A 24,432-nucleotide genomic window follows, 5' to 3' on the forward strand; every position below is an offset into this window, starting at 1 on the left:
GGAACCAATCCAAGAAACCCTGCTCTCACCCAGAGGGCCTGAGCTGAATATGATCTGTACACAATGCTCCAGTCTCACAGCGACACTGGAGAAAAAGTAATGTCTTCAGGTCTAATTCAAAAAGGTATTAGATACATTGAGACTGGTATGATTGTGCTGGGGGTATTGGGGGTTACATTCTCTATGTGCTCTCTTCATTCTGATTATCAATGTGTATGGGATTCAGAAAACAGGTTTGTCCCATGAGAGAGGTCGCGCACACACCACGTTCTCCAGACAAACAAGTGAAACCTGATGAAGGGTTTTCCATCTTTGATCCAACCAGTGAATCCATCAGATGCAGTGGTAGGCAGCAGCCAGCAGCAGCCTTTGGGACTGAGGGAGATTTATGGGATGTAGTCAGCAGGGTAATTCATGAAGAACTCTCTCCCACCAACACTAAACATGAAATATTAATCTCCACGTAGGAGACAGTCTGTGCTGTACTCATACTATGTGCAGGTAGAATTGATTGATCTGCCCTGGTTATGATCTAAACGTGGCTTCATGGTAGAGGACGGTATTCTATATTCATGACTGAAAGTACGGCTGTGGTTTTACTAGAATTCAGAATAGATATGATAGAATACGTCATATAATGGGAAAACTGTAATTTGTCAGTGACTTTCTCAATAACATTTTCTTCATTGGAAAATGGAAAAACACTTAACAAGGTACTTGCAGAAGGAAGCATCTTGTTATCGAAATACAGAAGGATCTAGGCGTGTGAGGAAATCTGGTCCACAGTGTGTGTGTGTGTGTGTGTGTGTGTGTGTGTGTGTGTGTGTGTGTGTGAGAGAGAGCAGGGTAGCACCTGCAGTGCATCAGCCAGGGTGTGAGATTGAGGTGTGGACTAACTGCAGTCAATTACAGTACAAGCTCCCAGCCTTCATACAAAAAGGCGTCTTTAATCAACTAAATGATGCAAAAAAAAGATATTTTTAGACTGTCTACAATGCTGTTTGACTTGCATGTTCCATTCATCTTATGACAGTTTGCACTGTGAATCTTTTGTAGAAAACACGTCTAGAAGAGAGATCTTTGGGCTCCATCTTGTGGCAACAATTTCAAGCTAGTACAAACTTTATTAGTCATATACAGTATGTTCTGTTAACCGTGACACTGCTCCTTTTGTTTAGAGGTGGTTCAAAAGTGTCTCATAAGCCAAATTAATTTAAAGGACAAAGACAAGCACACTAAACAATAAAGCCAAGATAGGTTCTTTTTTTTTCTTTCTCCCAAGTCCATTCTAAAACAATATTTACATGCCAGTACATGCATTGAAAGAGGTTTTGGTTGCTGTAATTGAATTTATAAATTTATACTCTGTATTGATCTCCTATGGGGAAATTACAATTTTACGCTTTGTTGTTTTTACACACAGGCCTGAAATACACACACATGCTCAGGTCCTATACATGCACTAATGGAGAGATGTCAGATTGAGTGGGGGGGCTGCCAGCGACCCTCCGGTTCCCAACACAACTCCCTACAGACTGAGCTACTGCCCCCCCCAAATCTCTGTAATCTTCCCATCTGTCCAGACTGGCAGTGAAGAAATCCCTTTGAAACTCAATTTCACAGTAAGAGATGAGGGACAAAATCTACAGCCCCTGACCAAAAATGTATTCTTTGTCCAGGGGACATATCATGAATAACTCCCTTTTCTGTGCTTTTGCACATACATTTGGGTAACTGGAGTGCTTACCAACCGACAACCTGTGGAATAAGACAACCCGGTCAGTTTGTTGTGGGCTGCCTAGATCAGAAAACATGGGATCTAACCAGCCATTCAGATCTAGGGTCCCTTCCTACGAGCATTTTTAAAGCTGATACCGATACAAATATTTTGTTAAAAATCTGATATTCTGATATAGCGGCTAATATGTATTTTTTTTTAATCCAGAAACGCGTAAAAAAAAATGATGTCCCTAACATTAGTTATTTGTAGTTATTTATGAGTGCTTATCAAGATAATTTGTCACAACAGAACAGAGGAACATTAAAATATAAAGTTCTGATAAATAAAAATGTGTAAATATACAAACTTAAGATGTGAAACTTAAAGTCCTTTGATCAAAAACACAATAACTTAAAAAAAAAATAATCAGTAACAGGGACGTCCCTCTGGTGGACAAACTAAGCAACGCTAACACTCATAACATGGTTGACAGTGAGTTTGAATTTTGTTTTTTAAATATCTATTTATCAGAATAATTTATTTGTCATTATAAATGACTTTGATTAATTACTTTTTTTTCTTTTTCGGGCCTTTATAAAAGGCCAAAACCAATAGGCCAGGAAATGCCTAATATCGGCCGATAATATCGGTCGGGCTCTACCTACGTCCCATATAGGCCCCACGAAGTATCTCCACCCACAATTACAACCTTTACCTTGTCATTGTTTCGCAAGCCAATCACCCAAAATATAAGCCCAGACCTGAAAAGGAGCATATGTCTCCTTGAAAATCTGGTTTTTGCTGACCTCCAGTGGCTTAGCACTGCGGTTCCAGGTGCAGACACACACACTTGAGACCAGAGGTGAAACAGACTAAACACTGGTTTACATTGCTGGTTGAGTTGAGGCTAATGTGTAATGTATGTGAAACTAAAATGACTAAGGCAAGGCAGTTTAAAATCTAGAATGACTTATTTTTTACTCTAAGATTTTAGGAATCATTATGTATATGGGCTAGTAGTTTGGGTTTGATATGGTTCTAAGAACCAGAGTGAGGTTGTTGGAACTGGTACTGGTCATGTCAAATAATTAAAAAAGATTTAAAACTTGAGGTTTGATGTTGTTCCAATTAATGTTTTCTCACTGATAAAATCAGTTTTTTTGTGTCAAACACAGAGACATGAACAAATCGTCACAGTGTGCTTAGGAAAGCCTGTTTAATAATTTTCATAAAAATAAACCATGTAAAGATAACTCAACAGAAAAAGGAACATTGACCGAATAGATATTCCAGCCACAAACAAGGCCTCAACGATGAACAGAAATACAGTAAATTCAGAATGAAATCAGATTTCAGTGAATACATTTGATCGTTAACAATGAGAATTAAAGCTGAACAGGGAAGAGAGTGTAAGGAAATCAGTCGAGTTGATGCATTGGAATTCTATATTCAATGTAATTCAATGCTGAATTCAAATTAATTAATAATTAATCCAGTTCTGAATTGACTCTGACCCCGAAGACGCTTCAACATTAAAACTTCCAAGAGTAAGAAAACAGAGCAGTCGTCTTCATTATGACGTGTCCATGGAACCCGTTTCTGTAATGTAAGAACAGATACATCTTGCTTATTCTCCATGTAATGTAGAATTTGGATATATTGCGTAGCAAATATATTCCTCCTTATTTTAAAATCTGCATATCACATTCCGTTTAGCATTTGCAAGAAGGCTTTTTATTATTTATTTCAAATGACTTGATGGGACAGCTGCACCTACTCATTGGCATGGTATTTTTATATATACATACATACTGCATATAATACAGAAACTACAAACCAATTACCGCTATGGAGAGGCGTTTTAGTAAGCATGTAAAAACGGAAATCTTCTCTTATGACTGTAGCAGATTAACCAGGTGCCCCACTGTTTGACTTTTATTAAACTTGTGTGAATGAAGCATCAAAGTGAGCCGTTGCTGTGTGGGGTCCAAAGCCGAGGACTTTGTCCACTACCAGAGACGGAGAGGACGAACAACAAACTCACGTGTTTCATTGAAGAGGAAAGAATCCTGATACTCCTTCATGTACTGAGAGGATCTGGCCTCATCCAGGAACAGAGAGTAAACCCTTTTGATGTCCTCCACCTGAACTTCTGTCCCCTGAAGAAGCCAAGACACAGAGATGATATCAACCTCGAGACTACAGCAATTCATGACTAAACTTCTGAAATTCCTCTGAAGTGCTTGTTCAGACTGAGTTTACCTTGCGTTTGCGACACACCAGTCCGGCAGTGCTGATCAGCTGGATGGCGTAGCGCAGTGACGTCTCCATGCCGATGCGAGTCAGGACGGTGTGAGCCTCCTCGCTCAGATCCACGTCCTCCTCCTCACACCTGAAATGAAACCATGCGAGTTGATTTCCCTTTTATAAACGCTGGGAAGAAGCAAAGCTAGTCTGCTGACGGAGGAGGAACGCAGATTCTCACCGGATCTTGAGGATCTGCCTCGTCTCTTTTTCGCTGTAAGGGGAGGTGGCGATGATGAGCAGGCGGTCCAGCAGGTCGATGGGGAGGCCATGAGGGCTCTGATAGTTTGTGCCGCGGATACTGACATATTAAAAAAAGGAGACAAACATTTGAATAGAATTTAAAAATGTTTTTTTTCACAGAATTTTACATACCATAAGTCAATAGTTTACAGCAGTGTATCAAATAGCCAGATATACTGTTACCCCCCAAAAAACAGACATAAAACCAGATTTGTGTATTCCTAAAACAAAACCTTATTTTATCAGATGGGAGGAAAATGTAGATGCAACAGTACCGAGTGATGCCTCTGTTGGTGGCCATGATGAGAACTGGGGACAAGTCACTCTCCAGGGCACGGTTCAGGAAGGAAAAACACTCCATGTCCAGCATGTGGACCTCGTCAATAAATAACACCTGAAACCACACACAGAAATTAGTCGGGTACGATTACAGAAAAATCTAATATGAACAAACACACACACAGTTGCACCTACCCCAGGAATGATCTCGGCCTTGCCCTCTTCCCTCCACTCACACACTTTGGCATTAATCTGCTCGCGGACTTCAGACTTGATCTCCCCCGTGTCTCCGGAGAAGAGAGCCAGGAAGCCTTGTGTGCGGCTGTTGATGACGTCGATCTCATGGAGGGACACTGTGTGGACCACCTCTTTCCTCTTCTGCAGCTCTCCCTCTGGACACTGTACAAACTGTGTCTACAAGGAGAACACAAATGCAATCAAATTCATTTCATGAATATGTCCCATTAAATTAATAACTATTATACAAGGAGTATAGCGATAGTAGGCAATACATTGAGGCTAATGCATTGTGTGATTTGACAAAGGCAAATATCTGTAAATATCCACTGTTGTTTGGGAGTGTGAATTCTTGACTGCAGTAGTGAAATGATATAGCTGTGACAGTTACAGCATACCTGAGCTCCCATAGCGTCGTAGTCTCTGGCTCTGGTGAAGGAGCGGCCTAACTTGCTGATCTTTCCAGTGGCTTTGTCAATGGTAATAACATCTCTGAGAGGAAACAAAGTAAGACAGTTTAGATCACGTTTGGTTATCCGAGTGGCCTGAGTCATCCTGATGTGTAAAAAATCAATAAACATTAGATTAACTCACCCTGCTTGGACCTTCTCTTTACTGAGACTGTCAATCATCTTGTTGCCCAAGTCATATATTGTCTCCATCTCAGTAGTCTTTAGGGTCAGCTTGCCCACCTTGGCACCCTGCGAGACAAAGTTAAATATGTATACATTTGTCTATATTGAGTGTGTACTGTTTTACACTTGTTTCCATTTCCTTTCCCTGTTATATCAGTAGTGACTGACTTCTAGCAAATCAAATATGTTCTGGCATTAAGAATGACTGGGACAGACCGACACAGTTATGAGTGCACTTGGAGCCGACGCGTAAGGAGCTTACCGTTCCAGTGGCTGGTCTATCAATCTGGATCTCCACCACCTCTCCTTCAATAATCTCTGTCTCTTCTCTGGAAGAGAGACACACTATGAACACTTCATTCATTTCAAACAATGAGACTCACAAAACACAATTATAGTGTTTGCTCACTCACTTGATCCTCACTCCGATGGCTTTTCTAAAAGCCTGGCTGAGTGCCTCTGTCTTGCTCATCTCCAGGGAGAAGATCTCACTGCCCGCCAGCGCTGTGAAGGGGGTATCAGGGCCAAGAGACTGGGCTATGCCTGCATTAAAAAAATAGGCTTCAGCTCAGCCAATACTCAGCTAGTGAATCTGGGGGAAGGCACTTATGCTTTAACAAAAAATAACTTAAGCCAATTGCAATAACAATACGACTTCCTGAGGAGGAGGATGATGATAAGGAAATGAGATTGTGTTCTGGAAAGCTTCCAACGAGGCCCTTACCCATGGCGATGGCAGTCTTTCCTGTGCCAGGTTGGCCAGCTATCAGGACTGCTCTGCCAGCTATGTGGCCATCCTTGATCATCTCCAGAATGATCCCTGCTGCTCGGCGGGAGGCCAGCTGGCCAACCATCCCCTGGGACACCTGCAGGTCAATAGGAACAAGTATTACTGCAGTCAAACACATATTAATGCTCATCAGCACATCATTCTGTACTGTAATGCAATACATCTGGTGAATTCACAACATCTCTGCTTCTAATCATTTTACTAGTCTTTCAATTACTTGCAATCCAAGTTAGTTTTTGATAAATGCCATCTAAAGAGTGAACCAGTGCTACAGCCACACACTATGAACTCAAGACTTTATGCTACCTGTCTTGGCTCCAAAGCATCATCCAAGCCCAGGCCACGAATGTGAGAGTGTGCTCCTAAACACAACACATAAAATATGACAATAATATTAAGCGCATTAGGAAGAGGTTTCCCTTGCATCAGCAAACATTTTGGGTCCATTGTAAATGAGGATGCTTACCGATTCTCTCGATCCGCGTGATGTCACGAACCTCTGGAACCTTTGTAGCCGCCATCTGTATCAAGTTTATAGCAGACAGCAGAGACTTCAAAACTTCAATATTTAAAAGAAACAATCAGTTACAAATACTGATTACTACTGTTGGCATAACTGGGACTGAAAAAATGACACTTGGCAGTAAGCATGTAAAGTCAGCTTGCAAACACAGACATGCTAACTATTATTACCTTAAAGAATAAATATCATCTTACAGAACTACTACCATCACAATTTGCAGTAACCTAGATTGTCTAAAAAGGCATTTGGCAACTGAAACTGATAAAGAAAGATGTGGCTAAAATAGATCAACAAAAGAATGAGTAAAGAGGGTTATTACAGAAGGCTGGCTGCACCTGATATAAAGTTGGAGTGAACAAGGCTTCTGCCCCATGAGTACCGAGGAATACTCCGGAAGCTGGGCTGAAAGCTATTTTATACATTCAGACACTTTAATTAAGTCATCGAAATAGTTCAAAAGGGATGTTGAATCCAAGTTTGATTTTTGGTTTATTCCTTTTCAATAACATTAAAAGTCACATATATTAAATTCATTATTCCAGATTCCAAAGTTATATTTTCCAGTTCTCTCTCTAACAGTCCCTGAGATTTTCAGTGGATGTGTAAGGTTACTCCAGGAGTTATTTTTCCTTCCAAGCTGTGTACCTCTATTTAATATAATTAAGTTCTTTTCTAATTAAATAGCAAAAGGCCCAGGCTTTACACCAAGTGTCTGCTAATATTAAGCTAGTTAACCAAGCTGGAACAGAGTCTGTTCTGTCCAGTCGGTTGTCATAGTGACAGTTGTAACGCATGCCACACAACACAAGAATATGAGAGCATATGGCTTTAATTTGTCCTTCTTGTTTTTATAAAAAGTACCCATGTCTGGTGTCAACATGACCCTGAGGTAAACGACGTGCGGAAGAAACAAAGCATACATCTCTTCTCGACAGTGCTAATAATGTTACATCGAAACATACCATAAATGCTAACGCTAGCTAATGTTATGTTAGCAAGCTAGCTAGCTAGCTAGCTCCATTCATCGGTTTTCTGTAACGTTAGTTACAATCAGCCGGAGAATGATAATAAAGTGTTCTCAACGATAGCACAGATGCTACGCTATCACAAAGTCCCAGAGCAAGGTCTGATATATTTATTTTTTAACTCACAGTAATCGTATGAATTTAAACTCACCTGTGCTGACACACTTGACAAATGTGAGAATGCGGCGCTTCTTTCTAACGGTGCGCAGGGTAAATGTGTCCGAGGAGAAACAAGTCCTTCTTTTACTGTGTCAGTTGTGAAGCTGACTGCCCTCTATAGACCATAGACAGGGTGGTCTGTGGTCACATAATAACATCAGAAGCAGTTTAGTGGTCGGGCTGCTGGTTTAGAGACTGTGTATGTTAGCCTATTTAAACCATGATACAGCTGGCCTCATATCCCCATTTGGTGTCCTCAGGAAAGGTAGGCTATTTCATGTATTAATTTGAAGATTTGTACATACTGCCTCATCTCCTGTTCGCTAACTAACAAAGACGTATATCTAAAAAAAAAAAAAAAAAAAAACTGTGACTACGTGAAATGTTACTTTTAACTTTCTTTTACACGTTGTAGGCTTTTCAAACAAACTCGTAGGCTACAAAGTACGGAGATAGGGTAAATTGGTTCAGGTTGGTAGGACCGTGTACATTTCTCCACTAGAGGTAGCTAGGCTCACAACAAGTGATATGACCAAGTTTTGTACCAAGCAGCTACGAAGTTACAGCAAATGGACACTGATATGATGACCGCTCACAGGGGCCTCGTGTGTTAACGTTGCGTACTGACGTAAAGCTTGCGTAGCTACGCATAAAAAATGAACCTGACGTGAGTCTTTTCTGGCCCTGTAACGAGGCGAAATCTAACTGAAAAGTGGCGAAAATCACCAAACATTACAAAATAACGTTTCCACTTCACTTACTGGCATATGTCTGTGACGTTGTCTATGAAAAAAACATAATTTTATCTGCTCATATTCCGTAAAAGTTTGATTATTTATGTGGACAATGTTACACATCTTTCACACACTAATAATTCAATTCGCTCAGACATCCATGGTGGTCGGGAGGCGGGACACACGGATCCGTCTCCCCAGGAACAAACCCTGATTGATCCCGTGGATCATTTGTAGGTTATCAGGGCTGCCAACTCTCACGCATTGGCCGTGAGACACACGCATTTGACTGGTTTCACACGCGCACACGCCACACCCCCGATTTCTCACGCTGAAGTGTCAACCCGGTCGGTCAAATTTCTGAAAGATGAGTTTATCTATGTTTTTACCTGTTGAGCCACTTGTGATCGACTAGTTGTGCTTTCAGAGACTGTGAGGGGCTTCAAGAGCGCTCCCTGTCTGTGGAATTTTCAAATTGTCGCAAAATGAGAACATTTTTTTCACGAGCCATCCCAGGTGCATTTCCCCGGCTTCAGGTATGTGCTCTGAGTATTACAGACCCGTCCGGCGCTTCAGGTATGAGCTCTGATTATCACAGACCGTCCGTCGCTTCGTGTCCACTCTCTCTGTAACAATAGAGGTGAGCAGCGCGGCTGGTAGTGTAGCAACTTCAGTTCATTGTAGTGGACTCGCTCTGCTGGGGGGGGGCAGTGACGCGTTGCATCCATGCGTAGACCTCCGATAAAGAGCAGCGTACGGCCACCTCTAAACTCTGTCAGAGACCAGAGACCCAAATGGGCCTCTGCGTCTGTCAGACGGTCTGAATGAGATCCACCATATCAGCGGAGGAATGACATGCACAGCAGACTATATTACAACTCTCCATCTCGGACAACAGAGATGGGAGGAGTTATGTGCACAAAGTTGTAAATATGAGCAATCTTTGAAAACACACCTGCTATACTAGCCATATATATTATATATATATATATATATATATATATATATATATATATATTATATATATATATATAATACGATACTGCAACGTTGGGCCACTATTGTCATCTCTAACCTCTGCATCTCTAAAGTACTGTAATAATTAATTTGATGTTTTTTAAAATGAACAAATAGTCTTTATTTTCACAAAAAAGTAAAAACAGTAAGTGGGGCCAGAGGATGAGGGCCAAACATTACTGAAATTGGCACAAAGGTTAAGGAATAGAACTATGTAACTCAGTGGTCTCATTCTTTAGAATTTCAGTGGTCTAAGTGATCCCTCACATAATTTAACTTTGGGTCCCTGGTCCCTACACCAGGGACCCCTGGACCTGTTCACCACAGACCCAATCTTCTCAGCTGTTGCTGACATATGCTACTGTCTCTCATGTGGTTCATTATGTTTGGCACTTGTGGGGGTCAGTTCTTATATCATAAAGTTAATAATGTAAATGCGAATGCCCTAAAACCTGTTGATACAACAACACAAGGCTCCTAACCCTACAGTTTGCGCACATATCATGTAGACTTGATTTCTCCATTTTTTTTTGCAAAAAACTCTCCAGAAAGTGCCATTTAATGGTTTATTTTCAAATTTTTTCCTGGGGGGCATACCCAGACCCCCCCTAGGGAGTCCCCCATCCACCCACATATACCAAATCCCAATTTGACCTAAATGAAAAGACCAAAAGAATTGCTTTGCACGCGGCAAATAAGGGTTGGCCCCCCCCAAATCTCACTCCAAGGTTTTTGGAAAAGTTGGCAGCCCTGGGTTATGTAAGTGAACAAAGTGGACCCGGTCCACCAAGCACCGGGCCATCTGGACTGTCTTGATTCTGCACATATCTCTGTTACTGTAGTCATATTTATTATTTTATTATTTCATCCATGCGTGGCGCAGCGGATCCGTGCCACAGTCACCTGCTGTGGAGACGCTGGCCTCAGTAACCCCCCCCTCTCTGAGTTGGGTCTCCCATGCCACTGTCACCATGGAGACACTGGCCTCAGTGACCTCTCCTCCTCTGAGTCGGGTCTCCCTCGTGCTGGACTCAGTTCCACCGAGCCTACTAAACGTTAATCTACATCAGTGAGGTCAGACTGCTTATGGTGCGTGATGTGGACTGACTCTGAGATGCATGTTGTTCTATATCTGCTGAGGCGCTGCCACTATCGGCTGGATTTCCACTTCCACATTAGATTTTTTTTTTTTAATTTCTGCCATAGTTCATGGTGCCATTCTGGGCATTTTCTTTTATTGCTTATCCAAGATGACAAACCTCCAAACACAATAAGTCACATTAAGTTAGTTTTTTTTCCGTCCAGGATAACCTGTTGTGATTGGACAAAGAATGACGCCAATTTAGAGTCATTTCCATATTAATTTATGGGAATAGGCAAGGCGGGTCTGTGGCTCGTTCAACTTCAAGTTGATTGTGACGTTTAAAGGAAAGGTGTGCAGGACCTGGCGTATGCCCAGTTTTATACATACCTATATTTCTGTGCGTAGGCACTTTTCATGTTTTGGCCATACGCCATCTTCTGATATGAAAGCCGCACAATCTTTTAAACATGAGGCCCCTGATGAATTTCAACAATATACCTACTGTATATTCTTCATTTTGTCAGGGGTAACTTTTATATGCTGCCACTCACCATCTTTCTGTCTGTAAAATCAATTAATACGCCCACACGATGACAATTTTAGTTTTTGGCCTTGCTGATGTATTTGTATAAAGCTAAAATCATAAACCCTTTAATGTAAACGGAGTAGAGGGAGAATTTCTCAAATACAAAGGGATAGGGATCGATGGATGCTTCTCTCCTAAGTAGCTTACCATATTTACTAAAATTGCAAATTGCAAAATCACAAATTTTTGTAGTGACAGTCCAGAGGGAATATTTCCGTCTGACCCCCCCGTTCAGATAAATTGTGGAATGCAATATAACTGAAAAATGGCAAAAACTCTCCCGCTGACCCTAACCTCGAGGATTCCGGAGGAGTTTTTCATATCCGCTGTACTAGTGGATCTTAAGGCCGCATGTCCTACATAAGTGAGCTGTTTGATGTTCAAGACACATTTTTTGTTAAATAGTTAATGTCAAGTTTGTCGGGAAAGGGTTAGAAGAATCAGATATGGAAATATGTAACTGACAAAATGCATGTGCCAGAGTCCAAAAGAAAAACATATTGTCATTATTCTTCTAAAAGAATAAAGTCTTAGTTTTAGGCCGTTTTGACACTACAAGCCTTTAGGTTGATTTAGTAAAAAAAGAAAATGGCCACTAGTTTGAATATCAACTCTAACTCCTCTTTTACAGCCACTTTTGTAAAGAAACAAGCTCATGTGCTGCATCACTAACACTGTGACTGCTTGAATCCAGATTTGAATCAATAACTTAATAATAAAGATCCTCAGAGTCAGACCGGCCCAAACCCTCGTCAGCGTACCAAACACATTTAAACTGCTGATGGATGGGAGTCAGCCATCTGTTAACCCAGCAGCCTCTCAGTTCCACCCCACCTGCTCCTGAACACCCCCTCTCGAAGCCTGTAGACCTCCACCAAACCACCTGCTCTCCACAGACAACACTAACTCATACTGTCTCACAACAGATGCCTTTATTTTGCTTATTTGGTGATGTTGGTAATACATTGTTAATATTCTTAAGGCATAAACAACATGATTTTTGAAAGGATAGCATTGCATTTTGATAAGATAACTCTTGAATGAATAAATGAATGAACAGTTTACTTCCATCTCGAGCTTCATATGGTATGCACAACAGGCAAATTAAGAGGAAATTAGCCCGTGAGGGCAAAGTCTGAAGTAAAAAATGCAACAATTATATCACAGTTCATTTTTGTTAAAAAAATGTTGATTGATTAAAGTAAGTGTACCATAACCTATATACATGATTACATGACATATTTCAATCAAGTACAGCCTTCATTATTGACATATTCATTTAAATGCTTTCACTTTATTCACCTGATCTTCACACATATTGATTTAAAGAATATATTTACAGTCATCAAGAACAGTTCTTCTGATACTCAACACATAGTATATATAGTCTAAAAAAAATTGTCATTATACAAATTATATATATTAAAAAATTATAACATATCATTGGACGTTTTTGTTCTGTTAATCCACCAAAAGTGAAACCCAGATGTACATTGATCATTGGAGGTGTGTTATTTAATCACTGACGGATGATGGTGATGGCGGACTCATACCAAACCCAGAAGCCTGGGTAGACCGCCTCGCTAAAGGAGGCCTTGAAGCGGTGGATGAGAGACATGGTCTCCCCTACCGCGTAGAAAGAGAGGGTACCTCCAGCGTGGTCGAGGAACACCCCTATACGTGATGAGTAGGGGGCTTTGATCTCTAACTGGTCTTTGCTGTGGCGGGCTGAGTAGCTGGAATCAGAGCAGAAGAGACTCCAAGACTTGCGGTTGTAGCCGATGCGGCAGGTGTCTCCGTAACCCGTCCTCTTGATGCCTTTGTAGGTGACTCCGATAGCAGCCCCCTCCCCGCTCCAGTCGACCTCCCAGTAGTAAGCTCCCCCAGAGAGAGCGTCCTTACACAGGACCTGGGGCAGGGAGTCGAACCGAGAAGGGTGGTCACCGTAAGCCTGGGGGTCTCTCTTGAGGGCTGCTTTCCTGTTCCCTCGAGACAAGTAGAGCTGTCTGTAGGCTGTGTTTGAGTCCAACGTGAGGTCGCAAGCATCTAGGGAGACAAATTGAACATTTACGTCACAAGAGGAAGCAGGATTAATGTAAATGAGGAAACCCAAGATGGACAAAGCCTCAGTTTCACAGCAGCTTAAAGCACCCCTCAACACTGCACTGCATCAGCTGCAAGTCATTTGGATTTCTAGTTATGTTATATTGAACGTATTTAATTAGTAGTATCACTAATACGATTTAAAGGAAAAGTGTGAGACCCTCTGACTGGACACAGAAGTTAGAATAATAACTGGGGTTGGATGTCACCTGCCTGCTGTTTATCTCCACCTCTGCGGGTCACAGTTGGTGGGCCACGCGGTGGCCTTTCCTAGATCTGCTGGGCCTATTATCTCCCGGCCTATTATCTGGAATGCCACAGGTATCAACAGTTTGTGAGTTTGACCACAAACAGAAGTCCGTCTAACAAAGTGCATATTTAACTGTAACTGACCCACAACCTTTGTCCCCCTTCTCCTGTGACCCGAAACACTACGCAGTTTTTTAGTTAAATACTAGTAACAACTTTCCCCTGGCAACTTACTTAAAACAGAATATTCTTATAATATCAGAAAAAATGATGTTTACCTTACATCAGTTTTTGTGCATTGAGCACATATACTGCGAACTTAAGTAAAATCCCAAAGCTGTGTAAGTGCCAGCTAATATATTTGTAATGAGTCAATCCCAGTCTCTGTCAACACTGTGGGACATACAGTAGTTACTAAAACCAGATTTTGTGGTCAGCCCCAGGGTCTGACAGAGAACCTCATCAGCTTTTAATTTGCCTCATGCAGGGAAAGGAGCAGGGAGAGCAGTGATCTGTGTCACTGCATGCACAAACTGAATCAGAGAAGCTGAGACTCACATTTCAGGAAATCGTTCCTGTGCTGAGGTTCCTGGACTGGGACAGACTTGTAGACTTGTACACTAGAACTTGTTACAGCTTCCTCGCCTGTGAAAGTAAATACAGGTAATGTTAAAATAGTGATAGTGATAGTTTTACTGATCTGAAATGACTTCCTATTACATCACGCTTTTAAGCAGAAAATGAATCAACAATAACAGCACAATACATGTGCTGTCCCTATAGAGACTGGTAGGAAACAGACATAATGTGGGTGCTGTTGATATTCTTAAATTAACCCAGATACTGCCATCATCAATGAAGCTGATCTGAACTGCAACTTAGCCAAATTCTAATGTATAAACTGGCTGGCGGTTTGACATCCTAATCAAGGTAACCATTTAACCATAAGTAACCTCAGGCTACCCTCTAATAAATAACATCAAACAGGACCCCATTAAGGACAAGGGAAGTTGTAAATCTATCTAACTGTTCCTTGTCCAACAATGCATAACTTTCAATTAAATTACCATAGCTCTGCTGGTTTTATGGATTGTCTAAAAGTAATTTGGTACTTGCATTAGGACCACTGACTTTGTTGTCCACATACATTCGATAAACGGCAAAATCCTTTTTCCTAAATGTTTGACTCACTTTTTATCGACTGTCTCTTTTTGGATTCATCCAGTTGACAGAAGGTCATTTTGTTAACTGCAAAAACAAAGAGTCACGAGTTAACATGGCAACAGTGGCAATACGTTGATAACATTTGCATAGTGACGCCAGAGATTTGAAGATATGCCGCTGAACATTTAAATTCACTTTTTAAATGTTCGGTGTTGTTGAACTCACCCGCCTTGGCTACCTTAACCAGTTCGTCGTTGCTGAATTCATTCAGGTGCTGTTTCATCTCCGAGACGGCCTTGTTGACTGGGCCAAAGGTGAAGTAGGGGTTGACGCTCACCGTGGGCAGCTCCTCCGCCTCGGTCTGGGCTGTCAGCATGTGGTAGCTCTAGGACACACACAACACAGGCATGATAGTGTACACTCACTGGCCACTTCATTAGGTACACTCGTTCAATCTGTTGGGATCCAATGCAACAGCTCTGCCACAAACTCTGCCTTTACTAAGATGATCATGTTCAATTTTGATTGACACTATCAGAGAGAAATTAGTAATCAAACTGCATGTTTATTATTGAGGTTGTAGTTTGCAGTGGTGTTGAACTGGACTGCATGATATTGAGAGGTGTTTCTAATATTTTGGCCACCCCATTTACATACATGAGATAGGCAGATTATTGGAAACACCTTTCAATATAATGCACTCCTGCACAACACCAGCCCCCACTACGACCTTAATAATAAACGTAGAATCTATACCTTTTTGAAAGTGTCAACAAAAACTGAAAGATTATAAGATTTGTAAAAGTAGAATTTATGGCAGAGTTGTCATATTTTGATTGCATCACATTGTACAGGTGAACCCAATGAAGGGGAGGACTGTATGTTATACATTGTATGATATTTTGATGAATGGATGGTGGTCTTGTGAGGTGGTAGTCGGTGGTCAGTTACCTGGATGAAGTGGATGTGGTCCTCGGTGCGGGACAGCTGAGTGATCTCGCTGTCTCTCCTCCTCAGATCAGCGATCTCGTGGTTCAGGCGCTCCATGTGGCCCTCTGCGTTGTTGAGTGCTGCTTTCTTATTGGAGGAGATCAGCTTGGTCATCTCTTGCTGCATCCTCTCAATGGAGCGCATCATGTCGGCGAACATCTTCTCACATTCCTGCAGTGCTGTGTGGGCTGAGTTCTGCACAGGAAACAAGGACGCATGCCATAAATCAACTGGGTGTCACACTGGTTATGCTAGCACACTGACAGATGCTGTCATCACTACAACACAAAGGAATGTTGTCCGTGTTGTAGTTCAATTAACGTCCATTCAATGTATAGTGGTTGTTCTGGTTGGATCTGTATTAGATGAAATTGGCACCAACCTTGAGTGAGTCCACTGCTTGTTTTAGTTCCTCCATCTGCTTGAGTCTGTCATGAATCTTTTCCTGGATCTCAGCCTGGGTGGCGCCCAGCCGTTGCTATGGGGAAAACAATAGAAGTTGTTGTTGGTGATGACAGCAATTCCATAAATCATAAACTCAACTTGACAAAATCATCGAATTCATATTTTTTTCTTTTCACTTAAACAGAATTTTCCTTCGGGGCTCAATAAAGTATTTCTGATTCTGATTCGGATTCTGATAGACTTTATTATAACAGCGTACAGTTCAAAGGTGACAGTGGAAGCTGTCCATGCATATGGGGTGTGTTTCATCTATTGTAAGCTGCTCTGTCATTCATTACCTTCAACTCTGTCACTAGTGCAATAAATCATGAGAGGCACATGATTCACAAATAAATGTTTTTTTGTACATCAAACGACATTTATGATTTTGAGCTAAGCTCATTCTGTCATTCCTAGTACACCTGTTGCTGAGCTGATGACAGTCTGAAAACCAGCGTTGTCACTTTAAAGGAACATTTTGAAGTGGGGTTGTGTAAGGTAGTGTCCTATAGTCAGGGTATTAGCTACAGTAGATGGCGGTCGGCGTGCCCCCAGACTGGAGAACCAGACCAGAGTACTGACACGGAAGCTCAGCAATATACTGCTGTTGACGGGGCAGACACAAAAAGTTAAAAGAGTCCAACCCAACAAACATAATATCTGTTTATGTGTACGCTATATTTAGAATATTTTTAACTCTTTACCTTGCCATGAGACAGCGTTTTCTTTTGACACAAACTTTTTTATCAAGCGCAACTTTACCTCACACTGTATTATGCAGCAGCAAGAAAATTAAAAAGAATGATTATGACCACAATGACAAAATGTGACAAGAGAATACTTTCATGAGCCATAGCATGCAGAAGAAGAACTTTTGCAGAGGGAGACTAGGAGAACTGTCCCTTTGCTTTGCTTCTGTGTCTGCTTTGACTACAATGACTGTGGATTGGTACCTCATACAACCCCACTTCAAAGTATCCGAACTATCCCTTTAAGTAAAGTAAAACGTACCTGCTCATCTGCCCGCTCCTGCTCAGCAGACACCATGTCGTGACCTTTGTGTTCCTTCACTGTACACAGCACACAGATGCACATCTGGTCGGTGCGACAGAACAGCTCCAGACCCTTCTGATGCTGGGGACAGATCTGTCTGTCCAGGTGGCCGATTTCATCCACCAGCTTGTGTCTTTTAAAAGTGTTTGACTCATAGTGGGGCTTGAGATGCTTCTCGCAGTAGGACGCCAGACACATCAGGCAGGTCTTGACCGCTTTGTGCTTCTTTCCAATGCAGATGTCACAACCTACATCCTGGGGTCCTGCAAAGTTGTAGTCAGGGGACGGAGGCGGAGGCGGAAAGGATTCAGAACTACGTTGAATGCTGGAGAGACGGGAGCTTCCCATACGTCTCGGGGTGGGCCTCTTGTTGTAGGTAACCTTGCACTGTGGGCACAAGTACGAGCCCGTGTGGTCAGCATGGTCCCAGTATGTCTTCAGGCAAACGGCGCAGAAGATGTGGCCACATGGGATGGACACGGGATCCCTGAGGTATTCCTTACACAGGTGGCAGTTGTCCTGGTCGGATGACATGGAGACAGTTTAGTGCGGTTTCCTCGAATGCAGTGTCAGTGGCTGGTGTCAGCGTCACAGTGGCAAAGTGACTCAACATGTACTACGGGCTCACGTTATATAGAGTAAATAGAGAGGGCGGCTAAACTGGTTAAGCCGAAACCAGTCAAACAAGGGCGGGGCAAGAGAAGGACACAGTGAATGCCTCCATCAGTTAAAGAACGTAATAAAACAGAATGGACTTTGTGATCATAAAATAGGTTTGGCCTTGAGTGTTGGCAGCCAATGTGTAGTTCCTCAATGCTTTTTTTTAAATTTCATGTAGACACATAAAATGTAACAATATAGCAACATAGGCCTTGAGGGTTTTATACTTTTTGGAGCAGGAAATGGGTTCAGACAGATGACAAGGACTGCTTGGAATAATGTTAGTTGTATTTGCATGCCATGAATAGATGATAAAAATAAAAAAAAAGTATAAGTGAAAGTGCAGTGCAGAGAAACTACAGGCGTACCACCTCTACAGTTGAGTGGCTTCTAGTTGCTGAGGGATTGCCCAAAACAGTGTGTTCCCTCTGGCCAATCAAGTCACAGTACACACTGACCGCACACTTAAAAGATTATACTTTACATTTCTTCTTCTACTGCTCTTTGACTAATAATAATAATAATAATAATACAACTGCTTGTCTGGTGGAGAACTTCAATGTCTCATCAGTAAGACCATCAGCCAAAGCTTTGTTCACTCAACTTGGTTTGGCCTTCTCGAGCCTGGGAGACTTCCCTAACCTTCACCTCACCTGGAACAAGTTAATGATCAACTCTGTTACTTTGCATTTGTTTACTGAGGTTTGACAGGACGACTGCAGTGTCTGTAAGTCAATGCTGGAACTATATTTCTGTGGCATAAACTCAACCGTAATACCATCTCATAGAAGAAAAATGTGCTCTTTGAAAACCAATTCTAAGAATGTTTTCTCTTCTGAGCTACGTTCCTCTGCAGATTTCACCTTACAGCGAACACACCTCCCAGCCAGTTTCAGGGCTGTTGAAACGGAGATAGGAATGCAACTACACTTGATAGGCCAGATAGCAGGAGGGCCCAGCAAGCCTGCTTAAAAGATTCCATTGTGTGAGAGCCAGCAAGGGCCCGAGGAGAGTGCCAGGCATTATAGGGTCTGTTGTCCGTCAACAACAGCAACTACTGCTAACATGCAAGACCAAATGTAGCATATTATTTCATTTAAAAAAAGTCAAATGACATGGCCATACTCTGTGCAAGCGCTGCAACTCTAACTTGATGAAGGGATGATAACAAAAACATGTATTTACCATATTTATTTATCCAACTTGATCTAGGCGATGTTACCAGTTTGCAAGAATGACTTTGTTATGATTTATTACACTGTATCTCACAGTTTGACAAAGTTAATGTAGAGATTTAATATTTATTGCATGTACTTTGCATGTGAATGAAAGAAGTTCAAGCTTCTTTATTTGTTAATGCACAACAAAAACAGAAGTAGTCTCTTGCAATGGACATCTTGGTAAAACCTAAACCTGAATCTAAGAAAAAGAAAAAGATGTATAGGGCCACAATAAAATATGAATAAAGTAGTATAATTATGTAATAAATAAATTTGTGTAGACTTTATTGCAATGAATAAGACTGAATGTAACAAGGAATGTAGTAATACATATATGCAAAATGACATAATATATGTATATATATGTCAGATAAAACAGGACTGGTAGCTGGAGAGATGCCAGTTCACCTCCTGGGCACTGCCAAGGTGCTCTTGAGCAAGGCACCAAACCCCGCTCAGGGCGCTGGTCCAGCACTGGCAGCCCCCCCACTCTGACACCTCTCCATTAGTGCATGAATAGGTCCTGAGCATGTGTGTGTAGTTCAGGCCTGTGTGTAGTGATACTAACAAACAGAGTGTCAATTGTAATTTCCCCACCATCAATAAACAGTATAAATTATAACATTAATTAAAGCCTGTACCAGGGGTCTAAACTGACTCTAAAATAGGTCTTGATTCAATTTGGATATTTTATTGTTGTCTTGCATGTTTTTCTTGTGTGTACTTTGTTCCACCAACCTAGCTGGCCGTTTAACCCGGTTTATAGCCAGAAGACGGACTTTGCTTTCATAAAACAAAAATATAAAAAATGTATACACAAGAAGAACCTGTTCACTCACTCACTCACACAGAAAGGGGAATGTTGGTATTTTTTCAACCTGGAAAGTGTCTTAAGTGACTAACAAGAACAAAAATCTTTGAAACAGGTCAAGAATTGAGCAAAAAACTCTGTAACCGGCCTGCAGTGGAACCCTAATGTACATATCTGTAAAAATTCTATTTATAGTAATACCCACCTGTATATTATATTCAGTACATATCCCGCTGTAAATTTTGTTCACAATACTAGTTATCTATATATTATATTCATACGACAAATCTAGCCGTAAAATTCTGTTTATAACAGTATTCATCTTTATATTTATTTAGTACATATCCATGTACTGCACTTATAGAACCATTGTATATCCTGCATATTCTATTGCACTTCTGGTTAGACCTAAACTGCATTTCGTTGCCTTGTACCTGTACCTGTGTAAAGATAATAAAGTCTAATCTAATCTAATCTAAGGGGCAAATGCACACCGTCAATGGACGTCTACTAAAAGTGCTGTTTTTGCCACTAATATGTTCAGATTGTTATTATAGGTACTGTATCTGCCTATATTATGGGGATTATTAGCATGTTTACCATTCACTTGTGCACACATTACAACACTTCCAAAGTCTTACACAACACCTCTGGTCTCAGGTGAAACCAGTGTGGTCATGTGATGGGCACTCTCGTTGTAGGTTTATAGGCTACTGCCTCAGGTAATCCAAAAGTAACAGAAAGTATTCAATCAGTCATATTATAATGACTTTGATATTGTGATACTTGGATACGCTTACTCACTCCTTGTCCTCCCAACCCCAAAAACACAAACATGCTTTCTAGGAACTTCCCCCTGAATTGTTTCTAAGAAAAGGGCAGAGCCTTGTTTTGAAGTGTTAGCTTGACTAACTTTAACTGCTTATCATGCATGTTATTATCATGACACTTTAAAAATATGGGAACGCTATTTCAGGAATAGTCCAGATTTTCTTTTGAATGTGACAGACACTTCACAGTACCGGTTTTTGCTCATCCCCTGGCTGAGGTTGTCGTGACAACAGTGATGCTTAGTAACGGTGTGCTGCCTTTTCCATTCCAGTTTGTGTGTGTCTGTTTAGTACTCCTCCCCTTTGTGTTTCGTCCAGCATCAACAAATGTGTCCGCTGTTTATCCAGAACCCATTTTAACATAGTTTCTTCCTGTTTTTATTACTCACGCTCAGTGAAGTGCTTGTTTCCTCTAATCAAATATCCATTTGGGTTGTCCTGCACTTGCTCTGCAGAAAGCAGGTGGACCTTTTTACCTAAACTTGGACTGAGCTATAGATGACTTAAAAGGGGATCGCTGGGACTTATAAAGGACTTTACAGCTAATTTAATCTAATCAAAGTGTCTTGTGTCATAAGCATTTGCATAACATTCTGAAAGAAACCGACATCTTTGGACCTGTGTACTTGTAGTCTTTACTTGTCTGTTTCTACCCTGTTGGAAGTTGTGTCCAGTAACAGGTAGTTAATCTGTAAGCACAGAGCGCTCTCTTTACTCTGCAGGAAGTTAAAAGAAACTGGCTTATCAGAAACCGGACCAAATAGGGAGAGGTGAAACTGCCTGGCGTATGAAGTAATGCAAGATATGAATTGAAGGTGCAGCCAATAATTTTCACAACCTTACAGTAACACGAAATATTTTTTACCATATGATTCTGCATTAGGCAGAGGATTCTAAGTAGACCACAAAAACCTTTATTTCAAGCAAGAGCTCTTTCACAGTAGGGACTCTAATGTTGAACAAAGGACTGAGAAAAATACTGAGAATGGAGCATTATTATTGTTGGAGTAGACGAGGGCTAATTGAAATGCTAATGAGAGGCTATGATGTCAGCAGACGCTTGATACAGAGCGTGAGTCAGGGTCTCCTGTGAAGATTTTTCCCTTGCCACACTACTGTATGAGAGGGATATTTTTAGGAATTCAAAAATGTAACAACCTGTGAGGAAGCACAAATATATAAAATATCCATTGCAACAACACACCTGGGCCTGACAGGACTCGTGCATGTGTGTTTCCGTTTGGTGTCTCCATATTTGCTTGCATAAACATTTACACACGTACAGTTACGAATGTACTTGTAAAAGTACCCAGACTGGTCTGACGGGACAGTGTGAATACTACAGCCCTGAACATGTGCTGCTCTAGCATAACCTCCCTACAGCAAGTTAAACAGTTAACACGTTAGGGTGACAGAAGGAGCAACAACATGCCCAGTGTTTGAAATGACTTTGAACCTCTGCAGGAGTACAGAGTGTCTGTTTGTTCATTGGGTGGTCCCTGGAATTCCTACAGTACAGTACTTTAGGCTGCATTTGTGTTTGTCGGACTATAACCGGTCTGAGACAATGGCGATTCTATCTGACAACAATAGGTGGAAATACAGCTGCAGAGGAGCGTGCACACAATTCCCCCGCAGATGAGCCACATGAGAAAATTGAGAATAAAGGAAACTGTGAGGTAAAGAGAGCGGATGCTTTTTCTGGCACATTAGTTGTCGCTGTGGGCTTTTTACATTTCATTCATTCGCTTTTCTCACTCTGTTCTCTCTCTCTTTCACATTGCGCTCTCTCTCTCTCTCTCTCTCCTGTCTCCCGCCTTCTCTCCCTCTTTGCTAAACCTGCTTATCTGAACTGGGCAGGGCTCGTTATACTCACAGCACAGGGGGAGGGCCTTGTCTGCTTTCAATCAATAACCTCTGGAATTCAGAAATACAAGTAGATCCTGTCTCTGGCAGGCTGTACCTAACTCTTGAGGGCGGGCTCCCAGGCACACTCGAAGGAATTTCTATCTGCTCCTGGCACTCTCTGTCTGTTTTCGCAGATCTGACTGGGTTTTGAGCCCCATCACAATGGCTGATCACACTTCTCCAGATTATTTCAGCTGCTCCCTGTGTGTGAACCTGCTGAGGGACCCTGTTGCTATCCCCTGTGGACACAGTTTCTGTATGGACTGCATCAGTGGTTACTGGAATGACGCTGACTACACAGGGATTTACATTTGTCCCCAGTGTAAGATTACTTTCACCCAGAGGCCGGTGCTGCGGCCCAACGCCACGCTGAACATGGTGGCCGAGAAGATCAAGAAGAGCGGTCTGAACCTCAACCTCAACTTAACCCAGGGGAACTTCTACGCCGGGCCGAGTGACGTCCCCTGTGACTTCTGCTCTGGGAAGAAATTAAAGGCTGTGAAGTCCTGTCTGAACTGCCTGGCGTCCTACTGCGAGAAGCACCTGAAGCCACACTACGAGTCAGCCACATTCAAAAGGCATAAGTTGGTGGACGAGCTGGGAAACCTGGACAGGAAGATCTGCCCGCAGCACCAGAAGCCCCTGGAGCTCTTTTGTCGAACAGACCAGATGTGTATCTGCGCTATCTGCACAGTCAGTGAACACAAGGGTCATGACATTGTCTCTGCTGAGGCAGAGAGGGGTGAGAAACAGGTAAGAAACCCTCCTGTCTCGTTTGACTTATTTTTTAGATTCAGTATTCAAAAGTACAGGAAAGGTGCTGTTAGAAGAAAGAAAAATCTTATTCCCAGACAATGGAAAGTGTGATTGTGAATGGAAAAGTGTGATTTCCTGTCAGAAAGATAAGCAAGGGAATTCAGGACGTATGAGAGAAAGCACAAGCTGAAACTCCTAATTCAACTGTAGTATGGTTTACAGACTGATACCGTTTAAAACAAACAGACACATCCTCGATACTTTGGATTTATTATATTTTGAGTTAAAGCCAACAGGGTGTTTTTCTGTTCTCCGTCTCCTGCACTACGACTGGCCCATGTACTTTGACCCATTTCACCAAAGCAATCAGCTGGCAGCCTCTCACCGCCAAAACAAATCCAGCTCTCTGATTAGCTGAGAGGAAGCCGGGGGAGTGTCTTACAGTTATCGCCTCTGAAAAAGCTGCTTTTCACAGAATGTGGTGTTCCAGCTGTGGGAGAGGTACACAGAAACTGTCTGACTTCCTTCTGCTGCATTGGTTCCCACATGTGGGAGTGGGCCTGTTGTGACACTGGAATGAAAGGGAGTCACGTCCTTCAACACCTCATGATCACAACCAATCCCAATGTTGTAATCATGATGCACATTCAAATGAATAACCAATCACATTGCCTGTAAAAGCATGTGGAGTAGATAAGAACAGATACCGTGGTATAAATATGCGTGATTCATGTAGGAGGAGTGTTTTTGGCAGCCAGGAATATGGGTTAAAGGATTTTAGAGCATGGTTAAGTTATTATTCATCCTGCTGTTGTCTTTGCAGCATGGGGAGTGTGGTTTCTCTCATCCAAAGATTTCCAACCTGAGTTTCACACATTTCACTCCATCTCCCGCTCTCTCCCCTCCCC

The 24,432-nt window shown here is 41.8% G+C and overlaps 3 protein-coding genes and 1 long non-coding RNA gene across 4 annotated transcripts in view; 2 read left to right on the forward strand and 2 right to left on the reverse strand.

The window, feature by feature from the left end:
- Positions 1 to 3,153: 3,153 nt before the first annotated feature.
- ruvbl2 (RuvB-like AAA ATPase 2) lies at positions 3,154 to 8,168 on the reverse strand. Its single transcript, XM_032534298.1, has 14 exons — positions 7,908 to 8,168; positions 6,675 to 6,729; positions 6,515 to 6,570; positions 6,143 to 6,284; positions 5,832 to 5,961; positions 5,681 to 5,747; positions 5,378 to 5,484; positions 5,182 to 5,275; positions 4,742 to 4,960; positions 4,543 to 4,661; positions 4,206 to 4,325; positions 3,983 to 4,112; positions 3,765 to 3,879; positions 3,154 to 3,319 (listed from the first exon to the last, which is right to left on the reverse strand). The coding sequence occupies exons 2-14, from the start codon at positions 6,727 to 6,729 to the stop codon at positions 3,294 to 3,296; spliced, it is 1,380 nt and encodes a 459-aa protein (XP_032390189.1). The 5' UTR covers positions 7,908 to 8,168; the 3' UTR covers positions 3,154 to 3,293.
- Positions 8,169 to 9,750: 1,582 nt separating this feature from the next.
- Positions 9,751 to 24,432, forward strand: part of LOC116700395 (uncharacterized) — a 22,427-nt gene continuing 7,745 nt past the window's right edge. The window contains exons 1-2 of the long non-coding RNA XR_004334640.1: positions 9,751 to 9,761; positions 19,748 to 19,752. This is a non-coding gene — a long non-coding RNA (uncharacterized LOC116700395). The remainder of the gene's footprint in view (positions 9,762 to 19,747; positions 19,753 to 24,432) is intronic.
- Positions 12,241 to 17,949, reverse strand: ftr83 (finTRIM family, member 83). The gene is made up of 7 exons (XM_032533526.1): positions 17,298 to 17,949; positions 16,225 to 16,320; positions 15,804 to 16,037; positions 15,078 to 15,237; positions 14,880 to 14,936; positions 14,247 to 14,333; positions 12,241 to 13,382 (listed from the first exon to the last, which is right to left on the reverse strand). Exons 1-7 carry the CDS (start codon positions 17,871 to 17,873, stop codon positions 12,856 to 12,858), a joined length of 1,737 nt encoding a protein of 578 aa, XP_032389417.1. The 5' UTR covers positions 17,874 to 17,949; the 3' UTR covers positions 12,241 to 12,855.
- The window catches only part of ftr82 (finTRIM family, member 82), a 4,878-nt gene continuing 3,138 nt past the window's right edge, over positions 22,693 to 24,432 (forward strand). Inside the window, exon 1 of the mRNA XM_032533527.1 lies at positions 22,693 to 23,521. Within this exon, the coding sequence (XP_032389418.1) occupies positions 22,931 to 23,521 (591 nt within the window). The 5' untranslated portion in view covers positions 22,693 to 22,930. The remainder of the gene's footprint in view (positions 23,522 to 24,432) is intronic.

This window comes from Etheostoma spectabile, chromosome 13 (assembly GCF_008692095.1).
Source record: "Etheostoma spectabile isolate EspeVRDwgs_2016 chromosome 13, UIUC_Espe_1.0, whole genome shotgun sequence".
In the NCBI taxonomy this organism is placed as follows: domain Eukaryota; kingdom Metazoa; phylum Chordata; class Actinopteri; order Perciformes; family Percidae; genus Etheostoma; species Etheostoma spectabile.

What these genes read in the sequence shown, in the direction of transcription:
- ftr83 (XM_032533526.1), bottom strand. Translation starts at nt 17,873, where the DNA reads ATGTCATCCGACCAGGACAACTGCCACCTGTGTAAGGAATACCTCAGG. An exon ending in AAGCAGTGGACTCACTCAAG is followed by an intron (nt 16,038 to 16,224) that starts GTTGGTGCCAAT and finishes TTTCCTGTGCAG; the next exon opens with AACTCAGCCCACACAGCACT. An exon ending in CAGGAACGATTTCCTGAAAT is followed by an intron (nt 13,383 to 14,246) that starts GTGAGTCTCAGC and finishes TTGTCTCCCTAG; the next exon opens with ATGCTTGCGACCTCACGTTG.
- ruvbl2 (XM_032534298.1), bottom strand. Translation starts at nt 6,729, where the DNA reads ATGGCGGCTACAAAGGTTCCAGAGGTTCGTGACATCACGCGGATCGAG. An exon ending in ATAGACCAGCCACTGGAACG is followed by an intron (nt 5,485 to 5,680) that starts GTAAGCTCCTTA and finishes TTTGTCTCGCAG; the next exon opens with GGTGCCAAGGTGGGCAAGCT. An exon ending in TGGTGTGTCGCAAACGCAAG is followed by an intron (nt 3,880 to 3,982) that starts GTAAACTCAGTC and finishes TGGCTTCTTCAG; the next exon opens with GGGACAGAAGTTCAGGTGGA.